The sequence below is a fragment of the Schistocerca serialis genome, chromosome 8, assembly GCF_023864345.2.
Source record: "Schistocerca serialis cubense isolate TAMUIC-IGC-003099 chromosome 8, iqSchSeri2.2, whole genome shotgun sequence".
Classification (NCBI taxonomy): Eukaryota; Metazoa; Arthropoda; class Insecta; order Orthoptera; family Acrididae; genus Schistocerca; species Schistocerca serialis.
In genome coordinates this window covers 433,409,525-433,436,496 of record NC_064645.1, presented here as the reverse complement: position 1 = coordinate 433,436,496, position 26,972 = coordinate 433,409,525, and the positions used below count along the sequence as shown (strand labels likewise).

General features: G+C 42.6%; 1 protein-coding gene across 1 annotated transcript in view; it reads left to right on the top strand.

Annotated features, from left to right (window-relative positions):
• LOC126416676 (uncharacterized) overlaps window positions 1-26,972 on the top strand; it is a 558,811-nt gene that overhangs the window by 426,898 nt on the left and 104,941 nt on the right. Inside the window, exon 8 of the mRNA XM_050084484.1 lies at window positions 14,160-14,347. Within this exon, the coding sequence (XP_049940441.1) occupies window positions 14,160-14,347 (188 nt within the window). The remainder of the gene's footprint in view (window positions 1-14,159; window positions 14,348-26,972) is intronic.

Genomic DNA, 26,972 nt, shown 5'->3' with positions numbered 1-26,972 from the left:
AGTGTCAACTACCCCAGATGAACTTAAGAACCAGCTGTATGAAGCGTGGGTTGCTATACCACAGGACGCCATTCGCGCCAGCGTGTTTAGTGCCAACAGTAAACTTCGGAGGCGGTGGTGTTATGGTATGGTCGTGTTTTCCATGAAGGAGGCTTGCACCCCTTGGTGTTTTGCGTGGCACTGTCACATCACAGGCCTACATTGATATTTTAATCACCTTCTTGCTTCCCACTGTTGAAGAGCAATTCGGGGATGGCGATTGCATCTTTCAACACGATCGAGCACCTGTACGTAATGCATGGCTTGTGGCGGAGTGGTTACACGACAATAACATCCCTGTAATCGACTGGCCTGCACAGAGTCCTGCACTGAATCTTATAAAACACCTTTGCGATGTTTTGGAACTGCGAATTCGTGCCAGGCGTCACCGACCGACATCGATACCTCTCCTCAGTGCAGCACTTCGTGAAGAATCGGCTGCCATTCCCCAAGAACCCTTCCAACACTTGATTGAACGTATGCCTGCAAGAGTGGAAGCTGTCATCAAGGCTAAGTGTGGGCCAACATCATATTGAATTCCAGCATTACCGATGGAGGGCGCCACGAATTTGTAAGTCATTTTGAGCCAAGTGTCCGGATACTTTTGATCAAATAGTGTATGTTGTACATATGTCTACAGCCCACCTGTAAATATTGTGAGTGGCTGCTGATAAAATATTGCCACAAATGGTAACCTTCTTAGACATGTGATATTAGCATAAATAACGAGTGCATTCTGTTACAAACTATCTACCAAATGAATTACACAAACAGTGAGTTTTTACCTTGCTTTAATACCTTCTCATAGCGAAAGTTATCTAAATAATAAAAATTTAAGTGAAAGTTATCTAAATAAATAAAAATATGGACTGCAGTACTCTGTTTCTGATTGTAAGCCTGAGCTGTGATAATAGATGAACTATCGTAATGTGGAAGCCAAGCTACACTGTGATAATAACCAACTGTCGTAATGAAAAGGGAAGTCTTTCATACTGTAAAAGTTATGAATTTGACTGCAAGAATACTGAAGAGTTTAAATTGCCTGAATAATGAACTTTGACATGAACGTAGAGTAATTGGTTTTGCAAAATTGATCACAAAAACTCTCTCTGAATAACATAAGTTGGCCCTGATTGAATAAATAAAAAATTATAATATTTTTTAACTTTCCTCTATTCTGCGGAAATCTGTATAACGTGTTGCAGTGCTGCTGTCTTGCGCGCCGCTGTGCTAAAGCTGCAAATTACTGTGTCTACACAGAGACACTCGAGAGCTTCAATGAGTTCTCTGTTGATTGCAAATCGAACTATTTTTGGTACATGCTTGGTTTGATGATGCATTAAAAAGAACTGTAACAGAAAGGTCTGTAAGAAAATTAATTATGCCCAGAAAGACTTCTTTTTTTTTGTATATTGAGAAAGAGTGCTCAAGGCAGATTTTAAATTTAATGAACTTCTCAACATCCAAACAATACGCTTTGCTATCTCTCAAATCTAACAACTTTCAGTACAGTAACCAAATTAGTTCGATGGAGCAACAATAATGAAAAAAATAACATCGTTATAACATTTACCTGATATTCCATTAGACTTCCTCCTTCACAAAAGATTCATTGATACATTGAGACTTTATTTCAATTATAATACTTCCATTGCTTCCTCTTTCTAACGCTGCTTAACATTGTCAGCCTAACTCTAACATAGCTGAACTTTGACCACTCTCTCTACCAAAGCTTAACACTGACCGCCCCACTGCGCCCTCGTGCAGCTCAAAGATACTTCTGTGATACAGCTTACAACATCGCTGCTCGTTCACAATCGATTCAGATACCAAAAATTCAGATACCAAAATTATACGTGACACCTATCAATCTATTGTTTTCAATCGATACCTTTTACATCAGTATGATCGTCATCCAGCACATCCTCAATTTTACTTTCCATTCTTCTGTATATTATTCTTGTCAGCAACTTCGATACAAGAGCTGTTACGCTGATTGTGCGATAATGCTCGCACTTGTCGGCTCTCGCAGTCTTCGCAATTGTGTGGACGATGCTTTTCCCAAAGTCAGATGGTCTATCGCCAGACTCATACATTCTACACACTAAGGTGAATAGTCGTTTTGTTGCCATTTCTCCAATAATTTTAGAAATTCTGATGGAACGTTATCTATCCCTTCCGTCTTGTTCGATATGAAGTCTTCCAAAGCGCGTTTAAATTCTAATTCTAATACTGGACCCTCTATCTCTTCTATATCAACTTCTGTTTCTACCACGTCGTCAGTCAAGTCGTCCCCCTCACAGCGGCCTTCGATGTACTCTTTCCACTTATCAGCTCTCCCCTCTGTATTTAACAGTGGAATTTCCATTGCACTCTTAATGTTACCATCTTTGCTTTTCATTTCACCAAAGGTTGTTTTGACTTCCCTGTATACTGAGTCAGTCCCTCCGACAATCATTTCTTTTTCGATTTCTTCACATTTTTCGTGCAGCCCTTTCGCATTAGCTTCCCTGCATTTCCTATTCATTTCATTCCTAAGTTACTTGTATTTCTGTACTCCTGAATTTCCCTGAACATTTCTGCACTTTCTTCTTTCATCGATCAACTGAAATATTTGTTCTGTTATCCATTGTTTCTTCGTAATTATCTTCCTTGTACCTATGTTTTTCTTCCCAATTTCTATGACTGCCCTTTTTTAGAGATGTCCATTCTTCTTCAGCTGAACTGCCTACTGAGCTATTCCTTATTGCTGTATGTATAGCCTCAGAGAACTTCAAGCGTATCTCGTCATACCTTAGTACTTCCACATCCCACTTTTTTGCGCATTGTTTCTTCCCGAATAGTCTCTTAAACTAAATTGTAATCCGAGTCTATATCTGCACCTGGATATGCCTTAATCGAATATTTGATTTCGGAATCTCTGCCAGACCATGACGTAATCTAATTGAAATCTTCGTTTATATTCCTGCCTTTTCGAAGTATACCTCCTTCTCTTGTGATTCTTGAACAGAATAGTCGCTGTTACTGAAATCTGTTGCAGAACTCAATTATTCCTTCTCCGCTCTCATTCCTACTATCAAGCCCACATTCTCCCGTATCCCCTTCTTCTATTCTTTCCCCAACAGCCGCATCCCAATCTCCCATGACTGTTAGATTTTCATCTCCCTTTATGTACTGAATCGCCCGTTCCATATCCTTATATACTTTCTCTATCTCTTCATCTTCGGCTTGCGACTGCGGCATTTATACCTGAACTACCGTTGCGTTGACGGTGTTGCTTTGCTGAAAACAACCGTACCACTAAACTGTTCACAATAACTAACTCTATGCTCTAGTTTCCTATTCATAACTAATCCTGCTTCCGTTATACCCTTTTCTGGTGCTGTTAATATTACCGTATACTCATCCGACTAGAAATCCTGGTCTTCTTTCCATTTTACTTCACTGCGCTCACTATATTTACTGGGTGATCAAAAAGTCAGTATAAATTTGAAAACTGAATAAATCACGGAATAATGTAGATAGAGAGGTACAAATTGACACACATGCTTGGAATGACATGGGGTTTTATTAGAACCCAAAAATACAAAAGTTCAAAAAATGTCCGACAGATGGCGCTTCTTCTGATCAGAATAGCAATAATTAGCATAACAAAGTAAGAAAAGCAAAGATGATGTTCTTTACAGGAAATGCTCAATATGTCCACCATCATTCCTCAATAATAGCTGTAGTCGAGGAATAATGTTGTGAACAGCACTGTAAAGCATGTCCGAAGTTATGATGAGGCACTGGCGTCGGATGTTGTCTTTCAGCATCCCTAGAGATGTCGGTCGATCACGATACACTTGCGACTTCAGGTAACCCCAAAGCCAATAATCGCACGGACTGAGGTCTGGGGACCTGGGAAGCCAACCATGACGAAACTGGCGGCTGAGCACACGATCATCACCAAACGACGCGCGCAAGAGATCTTTCACGCGTCATTTTGTGAACCTTGTTTTTTTTTGGTTCTAATAAAACCCCATGTCATTCCAAGCATGTGTTTCATTTTTTACCTCTCTATCTACATTATTCCGCGGTTTATTAAGTTTTCAAATTTATAATGACTATTTGATCACTCGGTAGATTTCGCTTTAGTATTTCCCTTTTCAGATTTTCTAGCTTGCTTACCACATTCTCACTTCTGACATTCCACGCCCCTACACGTATAACGCTACCCTTTCGTTGGTTATTCAATGTTTTTCTAATGGTCATCTTCCCCTTCCCTTGGCAGTCCCCTTCTGCAGATCCGAATGGGGGACTAGTCCGGAATCTTTTGCCAATGGCGACATCATCATGACACTTTTTCAGTTACAGGCGACATGTGCTGCAGATACACGCGATGTATCCTGAATGCAGTGGTTTCCATTGCCTTCTGCATCCTCATCCCGGTGATCATTGCTGAATCTTCCGCCTTTACGGTCAGTTTCCCAACCCAGAGGCAAGGCAGTGTCCTGGACCTAGGTCTACTACTCCTCTTACCATACAAGTAATGAAATACAGCCTCACGGAAATCCTCCGACGTCGTAAATGTAAATGGGTAATGACCCTGTTTGTCGTACAAAATTTAAACTATGCCATCATTGTGAGTTTTCAAGCGTCTCAGAAGCTATAAAAGACACTTGAAACTCGAAATCGGTGGCTAAAATGCTGTGGGTTTGTGACTCATATTAGTATGGAAGTATGGATTAAACGTGATGAGCATTGTATAAGCATTGTATTCATTATATTAAATCGTATTATGTAGAATATATTGAACAGTCAAAACATTTTCACAAGTATGATAAACGTCAAAAGCCAAAAAGTAAACAGTTTTTTCAAAGGGTAAGTATTATTGCTTATTTCGCGTTATATCCTTCAAATCAATAAATATTTTGTACTACACACTTTCTAAAGTAGCTTCTATTCTTCCTCAGGCTCAAACTATCTCCATACCACATTTCATCAAAATCGATTCAGCAGTTTAATCGTGAAAGCATAACAGAGTTACTTTCCCATTTATAACATTAGTGTGGGTTATTAATAATAATGACATTTCCATGATCAGTAGTGATGACAATAGCAATGCAAAACTTGTATCTTTGATTAGCAAAAATCCAATTGTTCTGTGAGGGTCGAAATACATAAGCGCTAATTACTTAGTCTCTTGCAGTTGTTTAAAATGTCAGTGCGGTATGCCACTTTATTAATGCCTCTGTTATCAATAAAACTTGTTCACGTAAATATCATTAGTAACAAAGAGTGAACAAGACTCTATCTTGTTTAAGTGACCTTCTCAAGAATCACAATAATTCGTTCCTGAGACAGTACCTTAACAGAATATATTTCTATTTGCGACAAAATATGTGTAATTATGGGAGCAGTCGAATTTTGCATCTTTTTCGTAGTAAGATTCAGACCAGAAAGATGAAACTGATTGCAAAGATGACTCGCATCGCTAGAGATAAATGTTAAGTGTGATTGAATTGCATTAACGATCCACTAGACTGGTGTGCGAGACTTACGGACGAAAGTAACTTTCGCATGATGGGTCACCGCCAAGTAACACAGCTTGATGAAACGTGGACCAACATAAAAAGAACTGCTACAGTACAGTTCAGAAGGTAACTGATAGAAATACTTATGAAATAAGCAGAAATGACGCTTTCATTCATAGACAATAATTACACTGAACTCACCGCGATATATGATGAGACACTGAGCGTTAAAAAAGGCAGGACATGGTTCTTAATACACTCATGCTCATATATTAAGGATAATTGCAGAATGTGGTGACACACAGCGTGGCACTACACAAAACTGGCGCGAATAGCATAGGCACATAGGGAACACACACGACACAGATCTGTAAGTCCATGGTATTGGTGATAAGTTGAGAAAACCGTCCCGAAACACATGTGCTACAAAACGCCACTGTTTCCTGTGCATGTACCCCGACATCAGTATGGGATATGATCACCAAGCACACGTACACAGGCCGCACAACGGGTTGGCATAATCTGGATCAGGTGGGCGAGCAGCTGCTGTGGTATAGTCTCCCATTCTTGCACCACTGCCTGTCGGAGCTCCTGAAGTGTCCTAGGGGTTTGAAGACGTGTAGTGATACGTCGACCGAGAGCATCCCAGACGTGCTCGATGGGGTTTAAGTCTGGAGAACAGGCAGGCCACTACATTCGCCTGATATTTTCTGTTTCAAGGTACTCCTCCACGATGGCAGCTCGGTGGGGTCAGGTGTTATCATCTATCAGGAGGAAGGTGGGACCCACTGCACCGGGTGCAAAATGACGTCCCGATACACCTGACGTCTTATAGTTCCTCTGTCAAAGACATGCAGAGGTGTACGTGCACCAATCATAATCCCACCCCACACCATCAAACCACAACATCCATACAGGTCCCTTTCAAGGATATTAAGGGGTTGGTATCTGGTTCCTGGTTCATGCCAGAAGATTCAAATGGCTCTGAGCACTATGGGACTAAACTTCTGAGGTCATCAGTCCCCTAGAACTTAGAACTACTTAAACCTAACTAACCTAAGGGCACCACACATATCCATGCCCGAGGCAGGATTCGAACCTGCGACGGTAGCGGTCGCGCGGTTCCAGACTGAAGCGCCTAGAACCGTTTGGCCACACCGGCTGGCTCATGCCAGATGAAAACCCGGCGAGAATCACTGTTCATACTACACCTGGACTCGTCCGTGAACATAACATGGAACCACTGTTCCAATGACCATGTACTGTGTTCTCGACACCAGGCTTTACGGGCTCTCCTCTGACCAGGGATCAGTTGAATGCACCTTGCAGGTCTCCGGGCGAATAAACCATGTCTGTTCAGTCGTCTGTAGACTCTGTGTCTGGAGACAACTGTTCCAGTAGCTGCGGTAAGGTCCCGAGCAAGGCTACCTACAGTACTCCATGGCCGTCTGCAGGCACTAATGGTGAGATATCGGTCTTCTTGTGGCGTTGTACACTGTGGGCGTCCCGTACTGCAGCGCCTGGACACGTTTCCTGTCTCCTGGAATCGTTGCCATAACCTTGAGACCACATTTTGTGGCACACGGAGGGCCCGTGCTACGACCTGCTGTGTTTGACCACCCTCCAGCCTTTCTAGTTTTCTACCCCTCATAACATCATCAATATGTGTTATTTGAGCCATTTTCAACACACAGTCTCCATTAGCACGTCTGAAAACGTCTGCACACTTACTAGCTGCACTGCACTCTGACATACACCAACACACCTCTTCGTACGTGGACTGCTGCCAGCGCCACCGTGTGACGACTGCAAGTCAAGTGCACCGCATGGCCATACCCAGAGGTGGTTAAACCGGCAAACCGCCCACCCGAGCGTTGTTTCACCATGTATCAGCATTATCCTTAATTTATGAGCATGAGTGTAGTGTAGTATGATCAGGGATGAAACTGCACGCTGTGCAACGTGTTCCATGCTGGCCACAATGTGGGTAAAGAGTTGTTGTGGTCAGGCGTTCCATTCCTTCAGCAGCGCGGTTGGACACTTCTGGGCGATCGCTGGTGCATGCTGGCATGCTGCAGTAGGTCTCCACGAGGGATTCCACACATCGTCGATGGGATTTAAGTCAGGGGAACGGACTCGCCAGTCTGAGCGACAAAGATCCTCTCGTTCTGAGGGCTCCTCCACCCACTAGAGCGATCGTGTTCAGTAAAGCTGGATGCGTCTTCATATGACGAGAGGTGCAAACACGTAACGTACCCAAGAACATTGTCGAATATGATAGCTTTGGTAGTCCAGGCGTTATGGTGTGAGGAGGTATAATGTTCCATGGATGTAGTGACATCCAAATGTTTCAACACAGTTCACTCACTGGTAAAGGTTACTGTGACACTATATTCCTTTCCAAGTGCATCATCTGAGGGGTGCATTTTGACCTCACTTCATTTTTGTGGATAATAATGCACGACCATATCGAACAGCACAGGTGAGTGAGGTCTTGGAGTGAGAGGATATTCGATGAATGGAGTGAGGTGCCCGTGCCTCTGAGAACGTATACGATGTGTTGGGGAGACACACTGCAGCACTAGTCACCATCCAGCAATTGTCAACCACGCTGGTCATGTAATGGAACTCGTTACCGTAAGAAGCCCACCCGGTTAGCCGAGTGGTCTAACGCACGGCTTTCCGGAGTGGAAAGGAGCGCCTGGTCCCCGGCACAAATCCGCCCGGCGGACTTGTGTCAAGGTCCGGTGAGCCAGCCAGTCTGTGGATGCTTTTTAGGCAGTTTTCCATCTGCCTCGGCGAATGCGGGCTGGTTCCCCTTATTCCGCCACAGTTACACTATGTCGGCGATTGCTGCGCAAACAAGTTCTCCACATATGCGTACACCACCATTACTCTACCACACAAACATAGGGGTTACACTCGTCTGGTGTGAGACGTTCCCAGGGGGGGGGGGGGGGGGTCCACCTGGGGGCCGAACTGCGCAATAACCCTGGGTTCGATGTGGGACAGTGGAGGAGTGAAGTGGACTGTGGTAGTCGTCGTGGGCTGTGGCTACAGCGGGGATGGAGCCTCTCCATCGTTTCTAGGTCCCCGGTTAACATACAATACAATACCATAAGAACTCCATATCAGCCTTGTGGACAGCATGCGGACACATTGCAGAGCCTATATTGTCGTCCTGGTGATCACACACTATACTAACAACCACGTACCATCAATTGTAATGTCCAGGGGACCATCATGAATCATAGTGACTTCAGTGCAACATATTGTGCTGCAAGAAATAACACTCGCCGTACAGTGGTGGGTTCTTAGCTGTACTCCTCGAGAGAGCTGAGATGATACTACTCCACATAAGTTACTAGATCACTTTATTACAACTTGACCAAGATGGAGCCCTTAACTTTGTAACTTATTACTGACACTCATCATTAATGTACGAGGGGCATTCAATAAATATTGCAACAGATTTTTTTCCCCAGCCTTTCGGTAGGAAAAATGCTGAATTTGCTGTGAAACATCACGGAATATTCCCTCTTCAGTCTTTATAGTTTCATTAAGTTTCGGTAGGTAGCGACGCTATGCGTACCCTTGAGAACAGCGTCTGTAACAGAGGTGCCTTCCAACCAGAGCGCTGTCATTGAGTTTCTTTTGGCGGAAATCAGAGCTCCCCAGATATTCATATTTTCAGAGAATGCGTTTACCACAATTTCGGATGATGTTTTAGGCTCAGCTCCGGATTTAAACATGTATTTTTGCCAACATATCGAGAGTAAATTGAAGTCACCAACAACTATAGTTGTGTGAGTCAGGTACGTATTTGAGATTAGACTTAAGTTGTCTTTAAACCTTTTGGCAATTGTATCATCTGATATGGGAAGTAAGTAAAATGATCCAGTTATTATATTATTTCAGTTGCCGAGAATAACCTCTGGCATACTGACTCACAGGAACTATCTACTTCAATTTCGCTACAAGACAAACTACTACTAACAGCAACAAATACGCCACCGCCAACTATAGTTAGCCTATCGTTTCTGAACACAGTTAGGTTCTTCGCAAAAATTTTGGCGCAGTTTCTCTCCCGTTTTAGCCAGCTTTCAGTGCTTATAAGGTCTGAGCATCAGTGCTTTCTGTTAGCGTTTGGAGCTCTGGTACTTTCACAACACAGCTATGACAATTTACAACTGTTGTACAAATGGTTCCTGCATCTACGTTCTTCCTGTGTTTGGCCTTCACCCTTTCAGACTGAAGCCCTTTTTGTGTTTTCGTAAGACCCTCTAACTTAAAACACCACCCAGTCCACACCATACAGCCCCCACTACCCATGTAACCGCCTTCTGCGTGCAGTGGACTACTGACCTTTTTAGTGGAACTTGAAAGCCCACCGCCTTCGGCGCAAGTCGAGGAATCTGCAGCCTACACGATCGGAGAACTGCCGGAGCCTCTGATTCAGACCGTCCCCTCAGCTCTGTACCAGAGGTCCACAATCGGTCCTGTCAACTATGATGCAAATGGTGAGCTCTGCTTTTATCTCGCAAGCAAGCTGCTTGAAACTAGAGAAAATCTCTTCCAATCCAAAGCGACATACATCATTGGTAGCAACATGAGCCACCACTTGCAGCTGGCAAGCATCCAGTAGGACCCATTACACACCTGGAATGATGCCACTCTGTATGCACACAGAGTGCACACTGGCTTTCTTCCCCTCCTTGGCAGCCATGTCCCTTAGGGGCCCAATAACACGCCTAACATTGGAGCTCCCAACTATCAATAATCTCACCCTTCGTTATTGCCTGCTCTTGCGGGCTGAGAGGTTTCCCTCTGAAACAGGATGAGTGACTGCATCTGTCCAAGGGACAGTGTCAGCCACAGACAATACCTGGAACTTGTTTGTCAGACTAACTGGGGGCGGGGAGGCCTTACAATCCCCCCCCCCCCCCCCCCCCCGGGAAGTCTTTCGAGCCTGCCACGCCCCAGTGCGACCTCCTCTCGACCACAAGTGAGGGATCAACCTTTATGTGAGCAGTAATTGGGCTGGCCACCAGTGCGGACTGATTGGCAGATTCGTGGGTTGTGTCCATCCACTGCAGCCTCAGTCTGAGCAACTGAAGCCAACACAGCCTGGAGCTGAGAGCAAAGTGTCACTAACTCAGTTAACATCCGTACACAGCAATCACAGTCCCTATCCATATTAAAGACTGTGGAAAACTACTCTACATAGACAGACAAAATACAACAGATATGTGCTGTGGAACTCTACTATAGACGCTGACGAAAACGCAAGAATGCGTCTAGTAAATTAGATTACCATGCAGAGATTCAAAAACTAAACTACCGAAACATACAGGTGAGACTGAACAATTTGCTCCTGGTTAGGAACTCGTAAAATGTCACGAACTTTTACATCCCTGTTGCTGTTGTTTCTCGCCCGACGGCTGCTGCCTGAAACGCAAAAATATAACAATAATTTCGTTAGTTAAGTAGGGAGATAACTGAAAGCATCAATTATCCTTACGATGGATGTGACTGCTTCCTGATCGCTTGGAGCGCTATAGTTCAATTCTTTTATATTGGCGGTTCGCGCATGACCGCCCAGACGCGGGAGATTGCTGCGTTGCCAGTTGTACGCGCCAAGAGAAGCAGCGCCATAGTATAGTTCGCAAACTTACGTTTAGGGGGAGCGCGCAGTTTATGAAGTAAAGCCACCATGGCCGCATTAACCCTTTCGCTGCTACAGAGACGTGCTCCCAGCATTCCGTGTAGTGCGTGATTTTGTTATCACAGCACTGCTCGCCTGTGCAGACACATGGTGTTCGACTGCTTTGACACACTTTAACATTCGATTTCACAAAAACTATTTGGCCCAAATATTTGATTTTTACACATCTTCTTGACTGATACCCCCCCCCTTAAATGACTTAATTCTGTTTCGATGTTCAACGCAGTTATTGTGCAGCATTAGATGCAGTAATTCATTGCACGAAATTTGGAAGAGTTTGCAGAGGTAAAAGTCCATAGCGTATACTTTCCATATGGTCAATTGTAGTTGCCATTAGAAATTTCAAAAAATTACATTCAAACGAATAAAATTCATGAAGTTAAGACACTTCGATATTGTTTTTAAATAAAGAAAATATTAAACACCGAAGATGGTTTGAACTAAGAACCTTTTGCTTAACAACCAAACACTCGTTTTTTTTAAAAAAAAAAATCTCATTTTGTTCGTTTTCGTTTGTTGTATCTGCTCTGGGCGGACGTCGAAAGACACCCGTTTTAGTTCGTTGTTGATCCATTAACTTAGTTTTTTATTACAGAGATCAGCTAGCCCTCTGACCGAACACACTGAGATACCGTGCCGGCAGCACTCGAACCGTTACGCTAACGCAGCTCATCAGTTAATAGATCTCCCGGAGGAGTTTAAAATAACACGCAAACTACCGACAAACACTGTTGGTATGACTATGAATTACTTACGTTTCGTCGAAGTACAATAGGAAATAAATAATTACCGCTGTTCTTTATTGCGAAAAAGCAGTTAGTGATAATGATACCAACACCTTTCCTTGCTATCGCCTTAATTAGGAGGCTTATTGCATGTTGGTTTAATTACTTAATAGAATGTGAAACAATTAGTATAAAGAACGCTTTTTCCAAACTTTCTATAAAAGAAAGGCTGCTATCAAGACATTGCTTTTGTTCAATTACTTTATTTATGACTGAACGTTTCTAAAACTGAAGACACTCGTCCGTGCTCTCCACTGCAGTCGAGCTCTGGCAACGTCGTTCTCTGTTCATTGGCTGACTGTGTTTTGTGACGTCAGATGCGCAGAACGAACCTAAACTCGGCCGCCGTCGTAAATGACGCACACTCTAGTAACTAACTAATGTGTACTTTCGGCTGATTATTGGCTTGCCTTGCCTTGCAACTTATAGAGGGATTAAAGATTAATATTGAATGCAAACCACAGAGCAGTTTGACTATTTTTGACTTACAGAAAGAACTTTCATAAGGCAAAAGGACCTATATGCGACCCAGATGGAAAAAATCCTAAAATCAACTGAAGATTGAACCCTGATCCTTTGTATTTGTAGTCTGACTCTTAGCCTCCCTGTTAAACCAGTATTTGGTCATTGATACAGTTACCTTAAATGATTACTATGAATGAGCTCCACACAGAAAATATACATTGATACAATCAGTTCTGTATCTATCTGGCATACATTTATAGAAATATAATTGTCACAAGGCAGGAGAAAACCAGTGATGTAAGATGTTCTGTAGCAATTGATCAGTTAATTTATGGGCTGTGCTGTAATTGCTGGATGACTGACTGATCTACCTCGTATTGTTAGCCAGTGGGACCTTGCTGTGCTGGCACTCCAAATGGATGAAAGCGAGGAGGAGGTACAGTGGTGATCTTTTTGCTTCCCACGAGGACATACAGCCCAACTTTAAGTGTTAATGGTGATGGGTCCTCTTGAACAAAATATTAAGAAAATAAAATAGTGCCACTTTCAGATCTCCAGATGGGGACTTCTCAGGAGGATGTAGTCATCAACAAAAACAAGACTGGTATTCTATCAACAGAGCGTGAAATGTTAGATCTCTAATCAGATATGCTGGGAAACAGATAAGTTGAAATATCAATAATAGTAGGAAAACAATCGATTGCTACTCACCATAAAAATGACTCATTGACCTGAGATGTGAGAAGACTGTTTCACACATAGCTTTTGACTAAAGTCCGCAGCTCGTGGTCGTGCAGTAGCGTTCTCGCTTCCCAAGCCCAGGTTCCCGGGTTCGATTCCCGGCGGGGTCAGGGATTTTCTCTGCCTCGTGAAGACTGGGTGTTGTGTGATGTCCTTAGGTTAGTTAGGTTTAAGTAGTTCTAAGTCCTGGGGGACTGATGGCCATAGATGTTAAGTCCCATAGTGCTCAGAGCCATTTGAACCATTTTGACCAAAATCTTCTTCATTAAGGAAGACACACACACACATGCACACAATCAAGCGCACTTTATGTGCGTGTGATCGCTACAGGCATGTCCAACCAGAACGCAAATGTCATGTGAACAGCAGTCTGGATTGGGATGGGGAGGGGGGTGGGATGGCAGGGTACGGGTTGGGGGAGAGAAGAGTGCTGTCGGGTGGGGCATGCAGGGAATAGATAGCAGCCTGACAAGTCTGCTAGGTGAAGTGTCGGGAGGTGGGGTGTGGAGGAAAAATGGGGAGCACGAAAGGGGAATGGACAGATGGATTGGCAGAGGGGAGCACAATGAGGTTGGGGGGATGTGAAAAGAGAGGAGTTGATAGAGCTGATGGGGTATGAACTGTTGGCTGGAGGGTGTGGGGACAGTAGGTTGAAGTTAGCTGCAATGGGAATTAGTGAAGTTCAGTGGCAGACAGAACAGACTTCTCGTCAGATCAGTGCAGGGTTATCGACACTAAATCAGGTAGAGGAAATGCTGAAGTAGTGTCGCACCAGCTGTCAAACGGCAGCAGCTTTCACACTGGAGAGTGTCGCGACTGTATGTGTCAGACTGTGCCTTTGTGGAGGCTAGAGGCGGTGAGTCAGCTCTGGTCGTGCTCTGTCCACAGCGCGACTGTGCGGCTCGCCACTGGGGGCGCTCCTGGTGAGGCAGCCGGGAACCAGCGAGTCGACGGCGTCGCCGCTGCTGCCGTCACCGCCGTCGGCGATCCTCCTGCTCTACTCGCGGGACAGCGACGGCTTCGCGCGGCTCATGGAGGCCTTCCGGGATCTGCTGGCTGCCCTCACCGGCGTCGAGGTATCTGACACTACGTTATATCACGCGCCAGAGGAGTCTCGACGGCTTGCAAGAGCTGTCCCAAAAGTACCAGACCTAACAACAACAAAAAAGCACAAAAAATGTTGCGAAAAAATCTTTATTTTTGTACGTAGTCTTCTTTCCGCACGATACACTTACCCCAGTGATGTTCTGTAGCTTTAATACCCTGTTTAAAGTGAGAACCGTCGACCTGCGCAAAGTAGCTATCAACTGCAGACTCCACCTCTTCATTTTTGGTAAATCTTTTCCCAGCAAGCCATTTCTTACAGTTTGCAAACAGAAAATAATCAGAGCGAGGTGCATGAGGAAGCACTTCGAACTTTTTTTAAGTTAGTCTTTGAGCTGATTTAGAGTATCATTTGCAGCCTCCTTCTTCAATTATTTGCTGGATGTATTCCAGTCTCTGTCTTCCTCTACAGTCCGTACAGTTCCCCATTGTTATTAGATTTCCCTCTCTGTTTACATACCGATTCACCCATTCAGTATCCGCATATACTTTCTATATGTCTGACCCTACGACTTATCTTAGATTAAGGAAAGGGAAACCTACGTTTCTAGCATTTGTAGACTTAGAAAAAGCTTTTGACAATGTTGACTGGAATACTCTCTTTCAAATTATGAAGGTGGCAAGGGTAAAATACAGGAGGCGAAAGGCTATTTACAATTTGTACAGGAAGCAGATGGCAGTTATAAGAGTCAAGGGACATGAAAGGGAAGCAGTGGTTGGGAAGGGAGTGAGACAAGGTTGTAACCTATCCACGATGTTATTCAATCTGTACATTGTGCAAGCAATAAAGTAAACAAAAGAAAAGTTCGGAGTAGGTATTAATATCCATGGAGAAGAAATAAAAACTTTGAGGTTCGCCGATGACATTGTAAATCTGTCAGAGACAGCATAGGACTTCAAAGAGCAGTTGAACGGAATGGATAGTGTCTTCTAAGGAGGATATAAGATGAACATCAACAAAAGCAAAACGAGGATAATGGAATGTAGTCGAATTAAGTCGGGTGATGCTGAGGGAATTAGATTAGGAAATGAGACACTTAAAGTAGTAAATGAGTTTTGCTATTTGGGGAGCAAAATAGCTGACGATGGTCGAAGTAGAGAGGATATAAAATGTAGACTGGCAATGGCAAGGAAAGCGTTTCTGAAGAAGAAAAATTTGTTAACATCGAGTATAGATTTAAGTGTCAGGAAGTCGTTTCTGAAAGTATTTGTATGGAGTGTAGCCATGTATGGAAGTGAAACATGGACGATAAATAGTTTGGACAAGAAGAGAATAGAAGCTTTCGAAATGTGGTGCTACAGAAGAATGCTGAAGATTAGATGGGTAGATCACATAACTAATGAGGAGGCATTGAATAGAATTGGAGAGAAGAGAAATTTGTGGCACAACTTGACTAGAAGAAGGGATCGGTTGGTAGGGCATATTCTGTCGCATCAAGGGATCACCAATTTGGCATTGTAAGGCAACGTGGAGGGTAAAAATCGTAGAGGGAGACCAAGAGACGAATACACTAAACAGATTGAGAAGGATGTAGGCTGCAGTAGGTACTGGGAGATGAAGAAGCTTGCACAGGATAGAGTACCATGGAGAGCTGCATCAAACCAGTCTCAGGACTGAAGACCACAACAACAACAAAATGTCTTCATCTTTTGGCTCTGGCTCTGAGCACTATGGGACTTAACATCTGTGGTCATCAGACCCCTAGAACTTAGAACTACTTAAACCTAACTAACCTAAGGACATCACACACATCCATGCCCGAGGCAGGATTCGAACCTGCGACCATAGCAGTCGCGCCGTTCCGGACTGAGCGCCTAGAACCGCTAGACCACCGCGGCCCGCTCTTCATCTTTTGCGTGCGACGTCAACATATATGCCGGAATTATTGTTGTTGGTGCTGGCTTATTGTCGATTTTAATTAGAACAACCCTACCAACGAACTGTTCGCAGTAACTCACACTCTGCCCTACCTTCACTGTTCTCGGCATTTGGTCTAGGAGGACGTCACATGATTCCCCTTCAAGTTCATCATTCAATGCTTACCTATTTTTTTTATTACTTAGGGTAGCCAGCCCTTTTACTGAACATGCAGAGCTACCATGCCAGCAAACCCCTAGACAATGGGTGCTACAAACGAACTTAAACTCATTGATTTTGGCCATGCCATTAATGGATGTGTCAACAGGTGCATTGTTGTGATGAAACAAAACTTTCTTTTTCGCTAAATGTAGTCGTTTTAGCTTGATTTCATTACTCAAATGATGCCATATTTTCTCATAACACTTTCTATCAATTGCTTTTGCATTTTGTAAATAATAAATGGAAATTATCCTATACACATCCCAAAAAACTGACACCATGACCATGCCTATAGATAGAGGTGTCTTCGCTTCCGTTGGAGCGAATTTTCCCGTTCAATCTTTTGTGTCGTAGTTGACACTGTAGAGTCTTGTACAGGGGAAGCAACGGAGAAGATGCTGTGTGGTGGCCAGTATCATATTCTACAGCACAAAAAAGGTTCAAATGGCTCTGAGCACTATGGGACTTAACATCTGAGGTCATCAGTCCCCTAGAACTTAGAACTACTTAAACGTAACTAACCTAAGGACATCACACACGTCCATGCCCGAGGCAGGATTCGAACCTGCGACTGTAGCGATCGCGCGGTTCCAGACTGAAGTGCCTAAAACCGCTCGGCCACTCCGGCCTGCTACAGCACAAACTGTGCGCATGTATTAACAGGGTTGTTTAATCATAAAAAAAGACGCTACCTATCTTTAAGCAAGTTGTTTTGTACAAGCCCTTCCATAATAGTCCACATTAGCCTAGCTACTGGTCAAGTACAAGTCCCGCTAAAAGCATTACTCTCTCGTAACTGGTGATGTGAACTGACAGACACCAGCTAGAGTAGTGACTGAGCAAGTAACTGAGCAGACTGTGACTGTGACTGTCTGTCTGCGACTGGGCTGTCTGTCAGTGACTGACTGGGTGACTGACTGGCCCCTCCAGTCCATGGCGGCGATCTAAATACTGGTGGTCGAGAGGGCGTTGGCGGCGCATTGCTTTCGAGTCTGTCTTTGGCCTCTCTCGTGATAGGCGTGCTTGATTCAGCGCCTACTATCGATCTTCTTGCAACTTCTTTGCCAACCGGTGTGCTGGTGACAGCTTATGCCAGCACACAGTCCACTGTGTTGACTCTTGATTTGTCTCAAGTGTGAAGCAATGGACCTGCCACACATCTTCTGCACAGCTCTCTCATGTCTAAAACTTCAGTCAGTGTGCGATGTACAGCACTTTTTGAAATGCCTTTGATGTCTTCTAGCTGCTTTCAGTCGACGGTCGTCCAGTGTCATTTTGTGGATTTGTGTCACATTTTCTGCTGTGGTCACCTCATTAACCGACCACTGCAATATTCATCTTGGCAGTTCGTACAGACTCGCTTAAACTCTGCGTCCCTATGTTTTACTGTTGTGAACGTAGCAGCAGAGTCTCCCAGAGTAGAATGTAGCTCACCTTTAATATTAGTAGGACTAACGACGATCAGTTTTATCTGTGTTTACAAATTCGCTGAGAGCTTTCACTATTGATCGCTGCCAAACAAATACTAAACAATGTAGATCGCCAGACTTCAAACTTAAATTTCATAAGGCGATACTTTCTACCACAGTAATTTGTTTGACATAATAACTCCTACCTATACCCTGAGGTCGGGTACTTCTGCGACAGCCCCCTGTATTCAGGCTACAACCTGAACTGTGAATATTGGCCCTCTTAGCACTTAACCTTTTCACTACCACTGGGACGTAAGTCACCCACGATAGATTGCCAGAAGACGAGTGGGAAATAGTTGCATGTTACTGCTATGTATCAGTGTCCCATTCCTAAAGGGGTTCAAATGGTTCAAATGGCTCTGAGCACTATGAGACGTAACATCAGAGGTCATCAGACCCCTAGAACTTAGAACTACTTAAACCTAACTAACCTAATGACATCACACACATCCATTCCCGAGGCAGGATTCGAACCTGTGACCGTAGCGGTCGCGCGATTCCAGACTGAAGCGCCTAGAACCGCTCGGCCACACCGGCTGGCCTCCTAATGGGGAGCTTGCTATAATTACAGATAGGTTGTGCTATCTTAAATTTTCAATGTTAACTCTCCACGCCAAACTGTCACATCGAATTAGCTCGCCCCAGTGAACAACAGGCTGTCAGTGTAGCCAGTCAATTGCAGAGGACTAGTGGAAAACATTCTAAAAAGGTGGCCATGAGGCTATAGGATTTTTGTAAGTTTTTTACCTAAAGTTCAGAATTCAAATGTTAATCTCCCAAAATAGTTGGATGCAACTCTCAAAAATTCTCGATAAAACCGACTCTGATGTTTTATGGCCGTCGTTATTAAGCTAAATCAATGTCGATTTTTATGGACAGGCCGCCTGGCTGTATCGTACGAGGAGAACGCTTGCCGACCACGAGGGGTTTTAGGTTCGATTCCCAGCTGATGAAAATTTTTAAACACAAGTGCACGTTCTACTATCAATTCCGTGAAGTTTAGAATACATAAACAGGAAAAAAAAATCAGTAGCGGTCGAGACTAGTAATCCCTGGTGCCAGTCTCGTTTCGCTCACTATTTTTTTCGTTTGTTTTTGTTTATTTCTTATACCTATCTGTGTCATTTAAATATATAATTCATCAAATGTATGCTGATTGACAGATATCTTATTGCTCTCTTTATGAAAAATGCACTTCTTCGTATTTCTAATTACGTATTGCTCACACAAATCCAGTTTTCATTGCAAATATAAATTCTTAGCCGGCTGATGTTTGAGTTCTGAATTCAAATAGTACCATATATATATATATATATATATATATATATATATATATATATATAAAGATATAAAAGAGATATATATATATAAAAGATATAAAAAGATATAAAAAAGATATAAAAAAAGATATATTGTTTTTTACTTGACAATATATATGCGAATGCCACGTAGTACCATTGTCAAGTAAAAAACAATATATCTTTTTTTATACAATGTCCAAAAAAATGAGAATGTATTCCGATATTACAGAGTTACGCTGCCTATCTCATCACTGTAAAAAACTGAGAAAAATTAGAAAACAAATAATTTATTAAGAACTTTCTAAATTCCATATCAGGTAACTGACTGGTTCTCAGTGCCAATGAGGATGCTTTTGTTCCAAGTGCCATTAACACAGAGTCACTAACTTTTATTTGCGATAATACCAGTACAGATAAACAACAGTTATATTTTAAATAGTAATAGTGTAGTCAACTCAAACTATTTCTAATTTCCCTTTTTACCAAAAGAACAAGAACATTAAGTTCTGGCAAACGACCCTCAGTATTGACTTCAGTTTCTTACGAAAATGGTTCAAATGGCTCTGAGCACTATCGGACTTAAACATCTGAGTTCATCAGTCCCCTAGAACTTAGAACTACTTAAAACTAACTAACCTAAATACATCACACACATCCATGCCCGAGGCAGGATTCGAACCTGCGACCGTAGCAGTCGCGCGGTTCCGGACTGAAGCGCCTAGAACCGCTCGGCCACCGCGGCCGGCTTTCTTACGAAATTCCGATCTTGGGATCATATGTTGCAGAGCCTACGCTAAAACTCTTTGCGTTGTTGAAGAAATACCATCATCGTCACTAGATCTTTTTGTTTTGCAACTGATAAATATGACTGGTCTTTCAGACGAAGTACGGTACGGCATACATCTGGCATGGTAATTTTGAAAACATTGACATTTTCCGTTCTCCTGCTTCAGAGTAAGAATTTTTAATAGATATTTTATATGGATGAGTATGAGACACTTTGATCACAGTGCATTTGGAAATCTTACACGCCTGCATTGGCAAAAGTGTCTCAGCATCATCTACAAGCTCCCCACTACATGCGTATCTGTATGAAATTTATCTCCCAGTTTGTAAAAAGTCTAAACATTACGAAAACTATGTGCCCACAAACTGTTACCCACTTTTAAACCCATATGCCGACCTTTGACTGAGCAGAATCTAACTTGAACTGAATTGTACCTGGTCTGAATTCAATTTGTCTTTACCTTAAATGCGCAATTGAAGTAAAATAATTATCTAGCCGTGATCAAAATTTCTATTTACCTCGTGTTTGAAGACATAGCTGCAGGTTTATCGAAAGCACAACAGCAAACAGCAAGTCGGCAGCGGGTAAGCTAGTAGATTTCTATTCCTAAATAAATATTCAAACAGTTGCATACCACATGATGCAGTGTGGCAATGCGTAACGATAAACCTTCTTTAGACAGTGAGATGAGAGTGACTATTCCTATAAAATGACATTGCAGGACAACGATTTTAGAATGAAGTATCTATTCAAAAACACAGAGCAAAGCTTCGTGTGATCGTCCCACATAACAGTGGTCTGAACAATACTATGCTTAAGGGGATACGGAATCACCTATCCCCGCAATGTTAATATATGCCTACTATAGGGAACATTTTCTCACAAACTACTGGAGACAGAGAGGTAAAAATTTTACTGTATGTGCATTCATATGTTACAACAATACTGAAACAACAGTTTATTGTCAAAGTATTTTCTTACAGAGATATTGTACATTTATTTTTAAGTAAATTTTTTCCATCGCTTTTTACTAGACTATCACCCCTAAGTCTTTTGTAAATCAAGTAATTAAAAAATCGTTGTTTCAGTATGTAATAGGGACCTATGTCACTACGTCATAAAAATTTCAGACCTCTAGGTTGACCAGTACCTGAGATAATGTTCCTAGATGAAGTAAAAAGTAAACTTACGGGAAACGGAGAAAGAAGATTAAAACATTCCTGATCCGTAGCTAATACCCCCTTCACAGTCTTCATAATCATCTTCAAGTCTTCTTTTGGCACCCCTCTGCACCTGTCTTGCTTTTTTCACTAATGTCTTGATTATATTATCAGCATGCCTTAGTCTGTGCTGATCTAAAAAGAACATAGCACGTACCGTACGGGAACCAACACACATACCCAACTTTTGAAGGACCTGGCATTTAGTTATATTTCCAAGATTGAAGGTTGCCACAGCATCATACACACCAAAATGTAGTGTATTAATTCCGACAAACACTGTTTTTGGGAGACGATGCCATATCACACAATTCAAGCACTCGTTGGGGTTCTGCGTTTTTCCGTGAAGACATTTCATCAGAAGACTTCTGTCAGCCAGATCTCTGAAAATGGGCTTTATTTCTGCCATGATGGCTGATGGTAGACTGTGGTGGTGAATGTATTTCTCTCCTGTTGTTAGTCCCCTATTGTATTTACACCAGCTGTTTTCACCTTTGGGGCACAAACCATGTTGTGGATGCTCATCCGTGGATGCGGTGTGGAAATATAAAGCCCATATAGCTCTCCTCATTTCTTCAAGATTGCCTGTATTTTGCCTGATTGCAAGGCCATAGCAGTTCTGAATGTGGTCTATTATGGAATCAGTCAATCTTCCTCTGCCATCCAAGGTTTTCCCATCATCTAGTTTTTTCCCTTTCATAACTGATTTTAACCTTCTCAGCCTGGCACCCATTCTCTTCTGCACATGTCCTATACATTCAAGTTTGCTTATATTTACACTGTTCCCATATGGTTTGCTTTCCAAAACTTCTTTGAATGCTTTAGAGTCACCATCTCCCAGATATTTGACATAGCGAACATTATACCACTGTGAAGAGCGATGAAAAATTTTCTTCACCCCAGCAACCTCCATGCCACCACTACTACCATAATAATTAGCAATACAGTCATCACTGTGTTCATTTTTCAGCCTGCCTGTGCACCTACAGTATTTAGACATTATTGCAACATCAATAACCTTGCCAGTATCAACACTAGTTGCTGTTACAACACCATTGTTGGAGGTGTGGCCCCTTTTCTGCCACGTGCCATCAAACGCCACTGTGAGGTCACGACTGCCGTCATTTTCTTACACTGCTTCTTCCACAGCAACCTGCATTGACTTCTGTGCTACATCTTCAACTGCAGATCCTAGTACATAATTGTAAGCTTCAAACTTTGAAGGTGCACTTGGAAGATTTAGAACACCACATAGCATATCACCAGCTGCTTTGCCCTTACCAATTGCTCGCAATCCATAAACTAACCTAATATTTACACTATAAAGTTCAGTTTTCTTGTATCCATTATTTACAGTTACTGAAACCGAACTTGGAAACTTACAGCTGTATTTACAAACACTGCATATTAAATTAAACTGGGCAGCCAGGCCAACATGGGATTCTACTTTCAGAGAAACGTTTCCATGACATTTTTTGCAGCACAAACTGTTTTCAAGAGCTTCACACAATATATTCGTATCAATGAGTTCAAAAACTTCATTCCCTCTATCAAGTAAATTATATTTCTCTTCCAAATCTCTTAGTTTTTTATGAGAAGCACTGTTTTCATTTGGTGTAAGTTCGTTCGGCAAATCAGTAATAAGTGGATTCACATTTTCCAACAGTGATGATGATGAACTGCTTTGCTTTGCTAATGAATCATTATTTCTTTTCTTTTGCCAGTTCACACGCTTTTTAAATACTTTTGCTTTAGCTCTAGGCATTTTCACTGCGAAAAATGAAGCACTAAATACGAAATAACTCAACAACAACTACTTTCTTATATCACACTGTTTACAAAACAGTCCCGCCACAAAGTCAAAGAGTAACTTGAGGAAACCAGAGAGAAACATTTTCGGGCAACTAGTGTATAAATAGTCGCTGGAAACCGGGATATTTGAATTCATGTCACTTTAAAGGTACTGCCAAAAAGTTCATGGTCAGCCACGAGAGACGTGTATAACTAAAGCGCAATACCCGATCTCACAAATATATAAAAATAAAATAGTTATAATTGTAGTAGAGCTATGTATGATACGTCATTTTGAAGAGGAAACGTGGCAGAATATAATACGCCAATAAAAAAAAATTCGATTTTTTAACCCAAAATCCGATTCCGTATCCCCTTAATCAAAGAGAACACTGATTTGAAAAGGGTACAACGTTAACAGAGAATTCCTATAAAAATCAAGCAGCTTAATAAGTTGATATCTTAATGTATATTTCATGGAATTTGAGTAGTCTTTCTCCCAGCACTAATCAAGTTAAATAGCTGACAGTAATCATTGCTAGCTGCGCAGTGTTGCAGTCTTACCTCAAACTTCTTCAAAAATAACATTACTCAAAAATAGCAATTATTTATATCCTTTTTGCCCTCCAACATATACATCATATTCATCCCTGCTGTCCTTTTGCAGTAAATCTTTCTTCATCTATCAGGTACAATGACAAGTCAACACAGCACTAGTGAATACCTCCTTCGCTTACCGCACTTCAACTAAGAATGCATCAGCCTGCGCAGAGGCAAAGACTATTCCAAGACAAGACCAAAGATTGTTTAACAGTAACATAACTTGCTCACTCTCTGACGTGCTCACCAACAACTTACAAAAATTAAAATGACGTGCCCTCGTTACACATTTTTAAAATCAAAGAAGACAGTTGTATGCATTGGAATTACTTGGAGCGGGTTCACAGCTTTATCTGACGAACCTCGTGAGTGAAACATTGCTTTGCACAAAGACCATGGGCCTTCTAGTAATGAATGTTTAAACATTTACCTCATGATTTGATACTTGAACAAATCTAGGGACAACGGAGTACTAAGACACAACAGCACTGAAAACAAGTTTTTGAAAATTGTGGCACTTTGAACTTTTTACATATCCACTTTTGCATTCATGTCAATGAAGTGCCGCGTGATAAATGGTGCCAATATTGAGCACCTCTAATGTGATGTGTGTTTATTTTCTGTTTCTCTTGTAACTTTTGCACAGTAGTCTTCTGGAACCCTGGAGGTAGTTATGAATAATAGGTCGTCTGTCCCGCCCCTCCTACCGTTGATAAAGAATAGGCAGAAAATTTTTGTTCACATTGTTGCTTCTGACTAAGGTATTAATTAAAATAATCTTACATAAACGTGTTCCACGGTAGGGTTAGGGCCACCCTCACACTGGGAGGTAGGCGGCACAGGGTCAAGAGGCGGAGGAAGACTCAGCTACTTGCTGTGGAACAGTTTCTTAGCCAGAATCCAGTAGGACACTGCTTGACAGTTGCTAAGGAACAGAGACACTGTTCGACAGAAATAGTCACAGGCAATGATGGACAATATAAAAAATAGTTCATAGATAACAGAGGTGGAGTGGTATATTTATAACGAAAAATAGTACAGATTTCACCACATGGCAAAGCAGGATTAACAGACGTAAATAACGTTCGCGTTTGAAATAGACCAAACTCCCAGCATGACGGTCGATATCGGACTCTCAGTAAGGAATATCCCCTCCTCGGTCACTATTGCACGTTTTGCATCCGTTTTCCTTGCTGGCAATCGAAAGGTGAGGAGTCCTTCGGGGATATCATCTCACTCCTCTCTCAAGGCGGTTTTCAGTTTTTGCACGGTTCAGGGAGGGGGTGTTAACGTTCAAAATCTTCACTTTCCAGTATGTCCGACACCTCAGCGATCCTGTGTGGGCGAGCACTGTCGTCCAGCCGGCCGCTGCGGCCGAGCGGTTCTAGGCGCTACAGTCTGGAACCGCACGACCGCTACGGTCGCAGGTTCGAATCCTGCTTCGGGCATGGATGTGTGGTGTGTGACGTCCTTAGGTTAGCTAGGTTTAAGTAGTTCTAAGTTCTAGGGGACTGATGACCTCAGCAGTTAAGTCCCACAGTGCTCAGAGCCATTTTGAACTGTCGTCCACAAACAGAAAGTCGAGACCTACCGTACCCCTAAACATGCAGATATAATCCAAAATAATCTTCCTGCCATACCACTGTGCTGCAGCAATACCGCCCGCAAAGACGTGTAGTGGTGTTCGGCAACTGTGCGTAACGCCTGTCCACACCATAACACCTAGACCATGCTGAGGATGATCAAGAAAAATTTGTGGTGTGTAACGTGTTCCCCTCTCTGTCTCTCTGTCCACACTAATTGGTGTCCAGAACCACATGCCAGAGTGAAGGAGGACTTCAGAGAATATCATTCTGGACCCCTGTTGCTGACATCAACCAGCATCCTCCCATCTCTTTGTTGGTGGTTGAAGTGGGTGCATTCAACAGGCTTTTGATCATACAAACCAGCCCGATTTACTCGCCGCAAAATGGTTCTGGCAGAGACACGTGTGCTGGTAGCGACTGCAAGGTCTGCACCGCTCTGCCTAAGAGTGAGGTGTCTGTTCCTTTTCGCCGTTAGGGCTACGCATCGATCCTCCTGCGGTGTTGGAGTTGGTCCGCATAGAATTTTCAGCTTCAGCGGCCTTTTTTAATCCCGAGATAACACTTTTGGACAAATCTTTTACTGTGGGTCAGTAGTGACAGTCCGTCTCTGAGCCATCCAACTACTCGTCCACGATCGTAAGCATTCAAATGATGTCTTGCAGAGATGTTGCCATACCACACTGACTGTCGCACTAATCGGTTGCACAACCACCTTCGTCAAACACGGAACTGCAAGAATTCTCGGAGGCATACAGAGCGTTCGTCCACAGCCTTCGCTGCAGTTCACACGTCCCGCCCTTTACATTTCCTTTTACTGTCATTGGTCGGATGCTCTGTAGCAATCGTCGGCTGTTCCGTAACAATTGGCAGTTGTTCTTTAGCAAGTGTTAGTTGTTCGTTAGCAACTGTCAAGCAGTTTATTTCCCTGTGAATCATGACTGAATTCATATATCTTAGTTAAGGTAGCAGGGGAAAAATACAGGGAGCGAAAGACTTATTTACAATTTGTGCAGAAACCAGGTAGTTATAAGAGTCGAGGGGAACGAAAGGGAAGCAGTGGTTGAGAAGGGAGTGCGACGAGGTTGCAGCCTATCCCCGATATTACTCGATTGATAAAGCAGTAAAGTAAACAGAACAAAAATTTGTAGAACTTAAGTCCTGGGAGAAGAAATCAAAATTTTGAGGTTTGCCGATGACATTGTAATTCTGTCAGAGACAGCAAAGGACTTGGAAGAGCAGTTGAACGAAATGGAAAGTGTGTTGAAAGGAGGGCATAAGATAAACATCGACAACAGCAATACGAAAATAATGGAATGTAGGCGAATTAAATCCGGTGATGCTGAGGGAATTAGATTACGAAATGAGACACTAAAAGTACTAGATGAGTTTTGCTATTTGTGAAGCAAAATAACTAATGATGGTCGAAGTAGGGAGGATGTAAAATGCAGATAGGCAATGTCAAGAAAAACGTTTCTGGAGAAGAGAAATTTATTAACATCGAACACAGATTAAACTGTCAGGAAGTCATATCTGAAAGTATTAAATGGATGTGAAACACGGACGATAAAGAGCACAGACAAAAAGAGACGCTCTCGAAATGTGGTGCTACAGAAGATGGGTAGATCACGGAATTAATGAGGAGGTACTGAATAGAATTGGGAAGAAGAGAAATTTGTGGTACAATCTGATTAAAAGAAGGGGATGGTTGGTAGGACACTTTCTGAGGCATCAAGGTATCACAAATTTAGTAGTGGCGGGAA